At 51.5% G+C, this 13,349-nt stretch overlaps 1 protein-coding gene across 3 annotated transcripts in view; it reads left to right on the forward strand.

Moving 5' to 3' along the window:
• Positions 1 to 13,349, forward strand: part of LOC122382745 (trehalase-like) — a 30,127-nt gene that overhangs the window by 2,563 nt on the left and 14,215 nt on the right. For all 3 annotated transcript variants that reach the window (XM_043368482.1, XM_043368477.1, XM_043368481.1), the window contains exon 2: positions 10,257 to 10,345. In XM_043368482.1, the coding sequence (XP_043224417.1) occupies positions 10,257 to 10,345 (89 nt within the window). The remainder of the gene's footprint in view (positions 1 to 10,256; positions 10,346 to 13,349) is intronic.

Raw genomic sequence — 13,349 nt, forward strand, 5'->3', positions numbered from 1 at the left:
AGCACAAGACGTGCTCATCGTTTTACGTGTCGTGTTCGAGCGACCCGTATACGACTACGATCCGAATCATGACCGCCGAGCATCGTTCGTGGCGCCAATGAGGACGGCCTGTTTGGAACTCTGTTTCCGCAGCAACCGTTGTCGGGCGGTCGGGTCGAGCAGCCATAGCCTCTCGGATCACGAGTCAATCAGTTGAGTGCTTCCGATTGTTGGACGGCGGGTTTCCCGATACGCGAGCAGAAGCTGGGACTCAGCTTCCCGGTGTCCGGCGCTCGGCGGCCGGAGCCCCGGTGGCGGTCCTGAGGGACGGACGGTACGGATTGAATACCGTCTAGGGGTCGCATTAGAAGATTATGTGGCGACTAAAAGGCGCCGTCCTTGGATTGCGCATCAGTATCATTATCTTGAAAGATAAAGGTACTTGACTCTCACAAGAATTGTCCATTTCAACTTCTGATCAAGAATTGTTGTAATCGTTCGCAATCTTTCAAGTGATTGTTCTGTGTGTAGTGCCTATCTACCCATCTATGTGATATTTGCGCAGCTTTTGGCCGATAGCGCCTAGCATATCAGTGGCGCGTTAACGAACGGTCCGATAATTACCTACACATAAAATAAGCTCATACCTTATATATTCATGTGCTTTATGGAAGTTAGGAAGATTTTTCGTGCTACCTACAATGCTTTTGCTTCTTAGCATTGTGAAACACTTTGAAATTTTCAAATCTTTGGCATAGTCACACCTCAAAAGGAAAACTTGGAAATCCGCCAAAGTTCTGAAATATGAATATTGTTCGGCCTCAGTTGGACGGTTAACTGTCTATGGTGATGCGCTGAAGTGTGACAAATTGGCGGGCAATAAGGCGAGATCAATGCCTTGGATTGGATTTATGAGGGCGTTTAATCGTGGCTTTCCGTGACCTCCGGACGGGAAGCGGTCGGTCAAGTGTGCGGCCGAGCGGCCGGCCTGCAGCGCCGTCTCCCTGTAACCGATGACCGGAGTCGGACATCAGTCGCCGCGGCCCCAGTCGATCATTGATTGGAAGTTGCCCGTATTATTGAACAAGCGTGTCCACATTGTTCGGTGCTACAGAGTCAGGCGCGGCTGCTACACTATTGACCGCTGGCTGGTTGGGTCCCAGCGACCCCGGCATACGGGAAGGTTTGTTACAGGGAGCGGAGTGCGGACCCATGGCGCCGTCAGCTGCAGCGTCAGTCCGACCAGTCGATGCAGCTGTCCGACAGACCACGTCAGATGCACCAGTGAATGAAACTAACATAGGCTGTTTCAGGGAATGAAACAGTGTAGCCCAATAACTCGTGGGAGAGTGTCCAGTGTCCACTGTCCAAACAGAGCCCCAGACTCGAAACATTTCGGCGCTCGCACTTTTGGGTGGGTATGGTCTGCAGCCTGCATGGCAGCCACCGACATATAATAGGTACTCGTATTAGTTCATCGATCTGGTTGAACTGTGCGTACACTGTTCGCAGAGTCACGATGGTGCAAGTTCGTGAAATGCGGATACCCCGATCGAACGGTTCATGTTCCAACTTTCGCAACAATTTCCGCTCAGCGAGACTTCTCACTTCTGAGCTCGGAAATCCGTCCGTTTAAAATATTTATTGAAGCTAAAATTACAAAAGCCAGCGTCGGTTGGAGATGGATCGCCTCTCATGTGGTGTTGCACGCATGGGTTCTGTGTGGGCAGGGGAAGGTGGCGGTGCTTCAGAGTGAGACGGACGAGCTAAGGTTTTACATCATATTCGTGGCCATTATACTGTGCGCTCCATCGTCAAATAAACTAAAAGCTCGTGAATCTTCATCCCTCTTTTTTATCTATAGGCACCCACATGGATTTAATGTTAAATCCAGAAATAGATGGATTGGATATGATGTTCATTGTTTTCTCGTAAATGGAGCCAAGTCAAAAAAGAAGATTGCAAAAAAGAGGGCTAAGATGGGCAAAATTTGGTCCATTCGATCTTCCTCGAATAGTCTTGCGCTCGCACGCGCGGTATCTGCGCAAACAGCTGGACCATTGTCTTATCCACCACCTGACCTGGACAAGTGTTGCGAACGAAAGGTGACCTTAATCGATATACGGGCGCATATGGCAACATTGGTGGGAAGGGGGTGCTTAAAAAGCGGCGGTCCGTCTTACCGCAGTGGGCCAGCGTACTTACCTCACCTTTCCCTTGTATGAGAGGTTCACAAAGCAGGTTGCCAGAGTCACGGATCAGCTATCCCCAATGTTGATAGGAAGGTAGCTTCAGCGGCTTCAGCGCTGGAAGCTCGGCATCTCGTATACCGCTCATTTATCACGGTATCGCATTCATTAACATTTGTCAAACGACAGAACATATTGGGCAAGTGCGACTCCTGAAAATCCTGTGGTCAAGCTGCTATCGATGGTGTTTAATTTCTCGCGCCGCCATTTCAGTGCCTCAGCTTCCGGCTGTCGTGAGGTCTGTGTGACATTTTGGCGGCGGCGGTGGCGGCCGGTGCCAATACGGTGCGTCACCTCTGGGAGCGTCACGGGCCGTTTCCATGCGGCCGCTGTCCGGCCCTGATTCGTCCGACACTTGAGGTGCGTCGTGCGGCGACTGCCGAGGGGAGCCGGGCCGGAGCGCTCCTGTGACCGCGGTCACGGACTGGTCGGACTGTCAGCCGGCGCCGCCCCGTGAGCCGTGCACTGTAAAAAAAGTTTAGCACCATAGAGGTACTTTTCAATTGACTAATTTTCAGTACCCTAGCGGTGCTAAGCTAAGCATTTTATTCGTACTTAACTGAGATCTAGCTTAGTATCAAGATGCTAATATAAGTACCCATATTTGTTTAGCACCCGTGTACTAAATGTAGTACCCTACACCTGCTAGACCAATTTTCAGTACCCTAGCGGTACTAAACTTTAAAAGGTGCTAAGAATAGCATGCAGTTAGTACCTTCCGTACTCACATATGAACCGTTTTAGCGCTATTGTTACCCCACGACAAGTAGAATAATGCTAACGAAAGCATTGGGGCTGAAAGTAGAATATCTATACTAGTTAAAGCTGCTGCATGAAAAGTTCGCAAAAACTGCTTTCTTTAGCAGCACATACTTTCACTAGTTACTGCAAAAAGGACTAATCAACTACCAAAAAGGAAATTGTGTAAGGCCGAAAAGACGTACAAAAAAGGTTATATCCTAGATAAGTGATAACTACAAGTCTCAATGATTGTGTTTTGCATTCTGCAATATTCCCGTGTAAGTGCATCTTTCAAGCATCCAACACATTATAAAATTAAAAAATAATAATGGAACATTTATTAACACTTCATATCATCTGCATGAAAAACAAATGTAAATATATACACAAACAAACGCACGGGAAATAACGAAAGGTCGCTCATATACCTGCACACTCGCAGTGACCGACGATTAACGCGAGATCGACTGGGGGAGGCAGGGGGGGGGGGTCGTTGAACCGACGTTCCGTTCATGGCCATAAGTTCGACCTCATCCACGACCAGACGGCGTTTAGTGATAGACGGAACCGGAGACCCCGTGTTGTTGTCGTAGTTGTCCTCCATTGTAAGTGGTAGTCGACGGAAGAACTGACCAGGCCCCATGCCTGGAGCAAAAAAAAAAAACTGGATCAGTTCCAAGATTTTTTTCTGTTGGGAGCTATTTTCGCAAACAACACAACTTTCCTTCAGACCAAGAAGCGCGATTTGCCAAAGTCGGAATATGAAGCACTTAAACAATATAAGATAATGTCAAAAGATACAACGTGTCAGACTCACCAAAGTCGATCAACGTCGGTGTCGGTGGCATGTGTCGGTGGCAAATGCTCATGTACCACCCGGCCCCGGAGCACTTCACTTCACTTCACTGCACTGCTGCACTGCACTTCCCTCCACCTCACTGCCTCCCGGAGCAGGGGCACGCACTCCCATGCCACGCACGACGGATTCCACCGATAATAGCTGATTTAAGCTATCATTCCAGAGCTATCACTCGGTGGCATGTGCCCGGAGCACTTCACTTCACTTCATTTCACTTCATATACCGGAGCAGCACACACTCCCACCACGACCAACGGACTCCACTAAAATGGCGCAACACGTGGCCGGAAACAGCTGGCACGCGCATGCGCATATCGCTCTGCGCCGTCAAAACGTGCTAAAGGGCTGGTGATAAGACTCCCAGAGATTTGTAAAGCAGGGCTTAGCTACTTTCTTTGGCGCCAATTTCAAATTTGTTTCCTCTGTAAGCATGTCCGGTTCTATTGTGATACTAACGTAAGCACCATATTCAGCATTACCAACTTCTAAAACACTTAAAATGGTTCTAATTAGAAATCCAGCTTGAAAGAGCACTCACTGATGGACTGGGTACTAGCAGAAGTAGACGTTAAGCTCAGTAGAAGAATAGGTGATCTAAACTTATAATATTTGATGGGAATGTTAGCTATCATTAGCACAGTATTAGCACCATGCTTCTTTGTAAATACGTCGTAGGGTTCTTTTGACGCAAAAAGGTGCTACGAATAGCAGCCGTTAGTACCCCAAATGCTAAACTTTTTTTACAGTGTGAGGTGTGCTCTTCGGGGGAGAATGTCACCGGCCGAAACAGACAGCCGTGTCTCGGACACTGCACTGGTGCCGCTGGTAGTGGATGGTCCCGACTCCTGATGAGCTGAAATGCCCAGCCCTGTAGGCGCACACGCTGAGTGCGTGTGCGCCAGATGGTCTATGGAATGGAATGGGATGGGGGGGGGGGCTGACCCAGAGTGACAGCCAACTCCACTCTGTGCGAGGAGCGGCCCAGGATTGTGGTGGCAGCCGTGTATTCCGGCCATCCATTCGTGCATATTGATGACGGTGTAAATGTCATGGTGGTTCTGCGGCAGACCGCACCCATCAGAAGCTCCCAATCCATCTCAGACACTCGGGACTGCGGCTTTGCCGAGGCGAGTACTGGTCGGATGGGAGGCGTCTCTGCGTCTGTAGACGGACCGCCGTCCGTGACATTTCAGTCCGTGACATTACAGTCCGTGACATCAGCCGCCGGTCGGCTCGGCTGCAGGTTACGCCAGGTGGGAACGAGCTGGCCTCGGGCGCCGTGATGAAATGTGCCGCAGGCCGGTCGGCACGGCGCCGCCGACGTCTGGTCCCCGTCGGCGCCGGCGGCAGTAATTACGGCGGCGAGGGAGCCAGCGCAGCCCCTCCTGGAAAACACCAGATTGACCCGCTCACGGAAGGCTTTTAGGGCATGTAACAGAATCACCGGCCGTCTGGTGGGGCCATGAATCAGTCATTAGAGAGTGACCGGCAGTCGATGGCTGAGCGGCCGCGCCGTGATGGCCCGCCTGAGGCGGACTCCGAACAGGGCACCACCTGGGCCCGGGCGAGTCAGTACCGACTGCCGCTGAGCTGGGGAGCCGTTACTAACTATTATGCATTTCAGACCCTGTGGAACAGTCCTTTTCGGCTATTTCTCGTTGTATATGCGTTTGATTTTAACCAAACTTTGGTAATAGTAGTTTGAGATCCCTACCTAATTTTTATCAATATGGTCTATTAACAAAAAATGAAAAATACAGGCACTTGTCATTGACAGATAATGTTAAGGTCGTCAGAGCCCTGCTTAGAGGCTGCCACAGGCTGGGCGCTGTCTCCCCTCTGATTGGTCGTGGCGTGCTAGCGCACTGCGGCTTGGCTCCGCCCACTTGCGGTCCAGCCTCGGGTCATGTCGGCGGCAGTCGCCGTCTGGCCGGCCGGCGTGCCGGCCGCGCGCACAGCGCAGCGGAGTGGAGCACTTGTTTGCATGTCATGAACTTTTACTACAACAAATAAGGACGGAGCAAGTAAGAAAAAGGAAGAGGAGACAAAGGGAAAATGAGACGTGCGGTAGACGGTGGCTAGTGGTCTGTGGACAGCAAACAATATGCATTAACGCTAGAGCAGAGACAGGAGACAAAGACTGTAGACGCAAGACAGACAATGATGGTAGATAAATAATCAGACATGATTGAGTTTTATTCACGATCGATGGCAACAGGAATTTGACTTGTGTTGCCATCGATCGTGAATAAAACTCAATGATGGTAGACCAGAGACAAGTGACGGAGACAAGACAAGTAATTTTAAGACAAGACGGAGATGATTTAAGACAAGACGGAGAGACAAGTAAGGCCTGGCTACACTATGCGTTTTCTGCGTGCGTTTTTGCAGGTTTGCGTGTTTTGCGTAATATCGTTCTAAGAAAAAAGTTATAAACAATATAATTTTTACTTTGGTTATATACAAAAGCTAATATAACTCTTATGTAACTAAAAATTAAGGTGAAAAACATCACAAAAACGTAATATCGTTCCTTTTTCTAGAACGATATCACGCAAAACACGCAAACACGCAAAAAACGCACGAAGAAAACGCATAGTGTAGCCAGGCCCAGTGCTGCCAGATTTGGAGGATTTCCGCAAATCTGGAGGATTTTGAACTCTATTTGCGGACAAATTTCGCTTTTGGAGGATTTTTGATTCTGGAGGAAAATCTGGAGGATTTGTCGCCCAATTATTATATTCAATTTCATGGGAAAATATCACACATTCAATACTAAAAAGGCATTTTCCTGCCCAGCGTCACCCTACCCGTTAGGATATATCACGTCCTTGTCTCATCACCGTGAGACTGCAGAATGTCTCAGTCTGTGGCTATATCTACGAGGGTCGAGGGTACCAAACAACTGGCGGATCTAAGGGGGACATTTGGGGCAAATGCCCTCGGCCCCCCTGCAGCGCCCGAAATCGACGAAAATTTTCGTTTTTTTTTAGGATAAAAGGAAAACTAAACAGCTTTTATAAGAAAAGGTATCTTTTAAACTGCACAGCAGTGCGAAAGGATTCGAAATCCGATGAGTTTTTAGAATTTGGTGAAACTTTTTTGGGGGTAGGTATAGCCCCCCGCAGCGTCCAAGACCGTCTTTCTATATCTACCAATAGGATTTGGAGGAATCTGGAGGATTTTTGTAACTGATCTGGAGGATTACAGCCTTCCCCATCTGGCAGCACTGGCCAGGCCTTAATCGTGTCGATTAGAGACGAGAGACTGACAGGGGGAGTGAAGGATGGGAGGTCATTAACTCTCGATATTGCATATCTGCATTTTCAGATTGAGTCATCCTATCTTTCCCTGTTCTATTGTTTTTCGGCCCTAAGATCTATCAGCAATATCCTTAAAGCATTGTGGAAATATTATGGAAAGATTGACTATTTTTACCCCCCCCCCCCAAAAAAAAAAATATATTTCAAATAAAAAAAAACTAAACGCAAGTACATGCATAGGTATGTGGATATCCTCAATTAGATAAGGCCGCTGAATGTCACATGCGTGATGCGTACCTAAAGACAATCCGGTAGATTCTGTCTCGTTACTCCTTAACTGCGCCATAGCCTGTAGGAAAACAGGGCAGCGGAGAAGCTCGCAATAAATTATAGGTATAAGATTCTTTTAATTTTGTAGGGAATAACATTCTGAATCTGTCGCTGGAAGCAGTGCTTATCGCTTTATACACACACCGATATGCATTGCATTCTTCATCCTTATTCTCTCCGCGCGAGATACGACATAAATTCACGCAAGGATACCTGCGTTAGCGTGTGTCTTGTTCCAATCCGTCAGAGCTCCGCACTGCTCTGACCCCGGGCGGCGAATGACCGGTCTCGGTGTCGCGGCGCAGTGGGCGGAGCTTAGCTGCGGCGCAACAGCTGACGCTGCTACACCATGCTAGCCTCTACCAAGGCGCAGAGTTTTCCGATCAATCTTTACCATTACAAGTCAATGACAAATGCCTTTCATTTTGACATTTTGTTAAAAGACCATATTAGTAAAAATTAGGTAGGGCCTTGAAACTCATTGTGTCAAAGTTTGGTTGAAATCAAGCGTATAAGTAACGAGAAAGAGCCAAAAAGGACTGTTCCAGAGGGTCTGAAATGCATAGTAGTTGAGCCTGAGCTCGTGAGCTAATTGCCGGCTGTGATGGTGTTTCAATATCAACTGCAGCGGCGCTGGCGATCCATTGCTAGCTGCAGCTGAGCTGGTCGGCCATTATGGACTATGGCTGAGCTCAAGCTAATGAGCCATTGCGGCCTATGGCTGAACCGGCGAACCATTACCGGGTGTGGCTGAGCTGAGCTGACGATCTATTTCCGGGTATATTGAGCTGAGCTGGTAAGCCATTGCTGGCTGAGCCGGCGATCCATCACCGCTGTGGCTGAGACCATGAGCAGACGACCCATTCCCGGTTGTAGCTGAGCTGGTTAACCACTGCCGGTTGATGTCGAGCTGATTGTCTTCACCGGTTGTATCTAAGTCGGCTAGGTATTGACGTTTGTGGCTGGACTGGCTACCCATTTCTGACTGCGGGTGAGCCGGTCAGTCTGAGAACTGTGGCTGAGCTGATGACCCTGGGTCCGATGTGCTTCGCCGTAAGCCGACTGTTTAAACTGGGCTGCGCCGCTGGTCAGTTCCTATTCTCGCCTGTGGACTTTTCTCATGCTTTCTTCTTCACACCAAGTGCGTTTCCCGGTCAACGCTAAGCAGATTACGGCAGTTTTCCCAAAGTCGCACCCCGCACCGAAGTCGTTTGGGCGGTCTCTGAGCTCTCTGTGTGAGGACCGTCTCCGAGCCCTTTATATGGCCATATGGGGATGAGCCTGGGGCGTGGGCACCTCTATGATTGCATGAGGCTGCGGATTGTCAGTATGTCGCAGTCGGCCGTCTGCCGTGTCCCCCGCCCTGCGACGCTGTCACAGCGTCGACACGAGCCACATTCGAGATACGCACCACGCCCGTCCGACGCCGTGGTGCTGTTTGTCGCCTTCAAAGTGAGGAGCCGAGACGCAGCGGTCATAATCGGCCGCGGTTCCGAATGCCGGATAAGTCACTTCAACGAAGCCAAGTGGCTCTGTGGAGGCCAACACGACCCGGTTCAGCGCCGCCACGAGGGGCTTAAATCAGCCTTCAGCGTGGCGGCGAGGGAGGCGCAGAAGCCGAGACCACAATAAAACTACCGAGAAAAGGAGGTGGGGAGACGTGGGGAGGACTGAGAAGGTGACTGACGAGAGAGAGAGAGAGAGAGAGAGAGAGAGAGAGAGAGAGAGAGAGAGAGAGAGAGAGAGAGAGAGAGAGAGAGAGAGAGAGAGAGAGAGAGAGAGAGAGAGAGAGAGAGAGAGAGAGAGAGAGAGAGAGAGACGTGACCGATATTGATTTCACTCTCTTGTCGGGTCTTTTATCGTGCTAGCAGACGCTAAGGTCCTTGTAGCTTACGTTGTGTTACTTATTTACGTATCGAAGTGGATGTCAAGGAGAGCGGTGAGGCTGGTCTCCAGAAAAAAAGGAAAAGAGGAAGAATGGAGACCGTTGTAAGCTACAGCGGCAAGGGTACCTACGACGGAGCGGCCGAAGGGGAGATTCGCGGAAGATTTATCCGAGTGAGCGAGTTCGGTGGGGCGGTGAAACAACCGAGGGGCGGTTGGAACAGCCGCCAAGAGTACCTAATGGTAGTGCGATGGGGAAGTGGAGCAGCAGAGGGGCGATGGTGGCCGAGGGGAGCAGTGAGAGGGCTGAAGGACGGTTGGGACGGCCAGGGGACGGGCGGGGGGGGGGGGGGGCGATGCCGACAGCCGGCACGGTACGCCGGTCACGGACTGTTCAGCGCCGGGCTGCGACGCGGAAACGGCCGGCCGAGTTACGAGCGGCCGGGGACCGGGCAGCTGGCAGCTGGCAGCTGGCAGCTGGCAGCCCGGGCCGGCCGCAGGCGCAGCTCGCCCCCTGGGGAGCGGCGCCGGCCGGCCGCTGACGGCGCTCCGCTCGGCGGCTCCCGGGCCGCGCGGCCGGCTCGCAGCGAGTGGCCGCCGCGCCGTCTCGGCCCGCTCCTCGGCCTCCGCCTGTTGCTGCCGCGGCCGCCCGTGCGGCGGATAGCGGCGTAGTGGATCAATACGGCAGCGGCGGCGGCCGATTTATCCCGTCCCCGAGCAGGTGGGTCGACCCTGACGCCGCCCGGAGCCGGGGTCGTCCTGACCGACCCCTGGGAGCGGGCGGCGCGCCGCGCACAGCCGCCGCGGCCCTCGGCCCGATACAGACGACTCGACCGAGCAGGGGGATCGATCCGGCGCGCCTCGAGTGCATAGCAAACGCCTTCACAGTGCGCCGACCGGACGCCGAGCCGGCCACACACTAATGACCACGCACGTCGCGTCTGATTGCAGATGGCGCCTGCCCCGGTGGTGCAGCTGGCGGCCCTGGCGCTCACCACAGCCGTCACCAACGGACAGATCTTCCCGCCGCCTTGTGACAGGTCAGTTGGCAGGCCATCCCAGCCCAGCCCCCACAGCTTAACGCATTACATTATTTACTTGAGGGCGGACCAGATATTTCAGTAACGGGTAAGTCGCGGCGGATAAGCCAGCCTCCTCACGCCCACCCGGCGGCAGTGAAGACCGGAGCGAGCTCGCGGCCTCGAGCAATGCCCTATGAACGGATGTTGGACCTCAATCGTCATTCGGCGTTCTCAGTTATGTAACGTCAGAGGAACCGGTTGGACGCCACCATAAACGCTACGCAGTGCGCACCATTACCCGCTGGCCAGCGTAGCGCCGGCGGCCGCATGACCGCCTGCTAGGATTCCCGTACCTCGGTCTTTCTCTCGTGGGCGAGTCCCCAGTGAGTCCCCTGGCCCCGGAGACACTGCGGCGGCTGTTCAACAGCCTGAGAAGATCACCTCAGTTCCTGTTGAATGGCACTACCGGCTTTCATTCCACATTAGGAAGTCATTCACCACATGCTTTTTACTTTTTCAGCATCTCAGTAAGAGCAGCGTCAGTTCCGACTTCTCGCCACTGTGAAACTTCACATTCTGGACCAGCCGCCATCACTCCTTTGCAGTGGCCTTGTAGGACAGCTGTGGCGTGGTGCCTCGGGATAGCATTATTATATAACTTGAGGAGCCATAACTGATAGTGCGGTCACTCCTGAGCTAAGCGTTGGAGGCCGTAACTTTATTACGCTGGAAACGGGCGAAGATTGCAGCTCATCCACAGCGTCGTGGTTGGAGTGCCAGTTTCCCCTAGTAGTATCACGGTTGGATTCCTGTACACTGTACAGTTTCAAACTACATAAGCCAAAGCCGGCAACCATAAAAGAACAAGTTAGCATTAAAACTGAACCATCACTTTCTAGGGGGGGGGGAGATTAAACGCCCGGACCTTGTTGTTGCGCTTCATTCATAGCACCTATGGAGCGCTACGAAGTACGCCGTCATTTCTTTCAAGTTTAAAGCTGTACAATCGTGCAGTGCATGGCACAATGACACATCAAGCTGCAACGCGCCATTACGTCAAACATCCAGATTCGTGGCAGGAGTCATTGAACCTGAAGGTCGTCAAGAAGGAATGCTTTGTTTGCACCAAGCATTGTTTTGCCATTTGCTGTTTAGGATAATGCTGATCTAATTGGGGTGGTCACCGGTCATATCGTCTAATATCGTTTGGTCTGTGGTCATACCGTTCATACAGTTACAATGCGCCCAATTCTATTCAACTGCTCACTTTGATTGAGTTTACAAAAGCTGCTGCAACTAGTACACAAGCTTGATTCAGTGAACCTTCGGTATTGTTGGGCACGGAATGCCCAGAGAAGACTGAATGTGATTGAGGGCACTGTCGTGCACAGCGACCGCAGCCAGCATAGACGGGGCGAAAGTCAGCAGTCTACTGAGGCGCTGCCTGACCGCATAAGTTGCCGAGCACCGAGCCGCATTGAACCCAGGCAACCCCACCGTCCCTCCCCCAGCCTGGCCCCGATTCCTATCCGGCATCAGACAATTTGTGCAAAGTTCGGCAAAATGTCGGTAACTCAACATTCGGACCCAGCTGCCCATGTGATCTTTTCTTTTATTCTGCTACCGCTACATCCGTGTCGACGAATTGAAGTGAGGGCATTTCGTAGCACTCTTAACCCTCGCCGGACCTATTGGTTTTCTACATACGCGCCGGCCGAGGGGGGGGGGGCGGGTACGACCCCCCCCCCTCGCCGTTTCGCCCCTGGTGGAGCTAGCGCGTCGCGGAAAAAACGAGCGTGTGCGCCGTTACGAGACGCAGAGATTGGTACCCGATTTTAAGGTCCTAGGTCAACCGGTGACCTCTGAGGTCAGGTCAAGTGCCCCAGGGTACGGTTCAGTTTTTGGTGAATAACTTCGCAAAAAACGGCCGCAGAGCGCCGATTTTGGCAGCATCGTGTTCGCCTCGCTCAGGCGCGTCGAATGATATACTTTTTGTCCGGGTCAGGTCAACTTGGGGTGTTGACCTCAGGTCAAGGTCAGGTCAGCACCCCCAGGTCACGAAGTTGGTCGAAAGAGGTCATGTCGCATATCATTCGATTCGGCAGGCCTTCCTGAGTCCATTGGTGCCTTTCCCGACTCGCTAGCTCAATTTGATCAAGAGTTATTGACGAAAAACTAATTTGACCTTGATGACGTCATAAATGACGTCACGCAAGGTCAACATTGCAAAAGTGACGCATCTAACCTTGCAAGGAGTGCATCAAATCACGATTCTGTGTGCTTGAGATAGTTGGAGATCGTTCCCGGCGCCAGAATAGCAGTTTGAATTTTTCCCCATTGACTTATAATGGTGAGGTCACGAAAATGACCTGACCTCATATGACCTTTAGGAAAAATCCGAGATATACAAGTTGTGGGACTCATAATGGATATTAGATCCTGCAAGTTTCATTTCCCTGTGACATCTCCTCTGGCAGTGAGGGCGTTGCGAAGTTGCGACATCTGAAGACCGTGCAGAGGTTCACTTATGACGTCATAGGTCAGTGACCTGACCTGACCCAAAAATGCGGTTGGTGTCAAAAGATCCGGCTTGGATCAAAGGTCAGGTATGCCAAGTTTCAGCTCTCTATCGCCAGCGTGTTCGGAGCTATCGCGAAAAAACCCTATGGGGGGGGGCGGCACCCGCCCCCCCCCCCTCGGCCGGCGAGGGTTAACATGTCGGGAGAGCTCGTTGCTTTATAAAAAGATCAATCAATTCTGCTGCACATACGCGAGGAAAACAAGCATTGATCTAGTGTCAAAAATCGTGCCCCAAAATTTCCAAGGTTTCATGTAGTGTTCAAAATGCTCTTTACACATTCCTTGGATCAGTTTAGTTGCCTGTTAGCTTTCCAACGAGTAACGGCCCACCCACCAGTTTCACCCTGGCAGAAGATTTTCACGTCTGACCGTTCTCCACTGTATTTCTCACAGTTCAGCGAGTTACACGATGTGATCCACATGTACACTTACAATCCCACCC

The sequence above is a fragment of the Amphibalanus amphitrite genome, unplaced genomic scaffold, assembly GCF_019059575.1.
Source record: "Amphibalanus amphitrite isolate SeventyFive unplaced genomic scaffold, NRLGWU_Aamphi_draft 000146F_arrow, whole genome shotgun sequence".
NCBI classification, from domain to species: domain Eukaryota; kingdom Metazoa; phylum Arthropoda; class Thecostraca; order Balanomorpha; family Balanidae; genus Amphibalanus; species Amphibalanus amphitrite.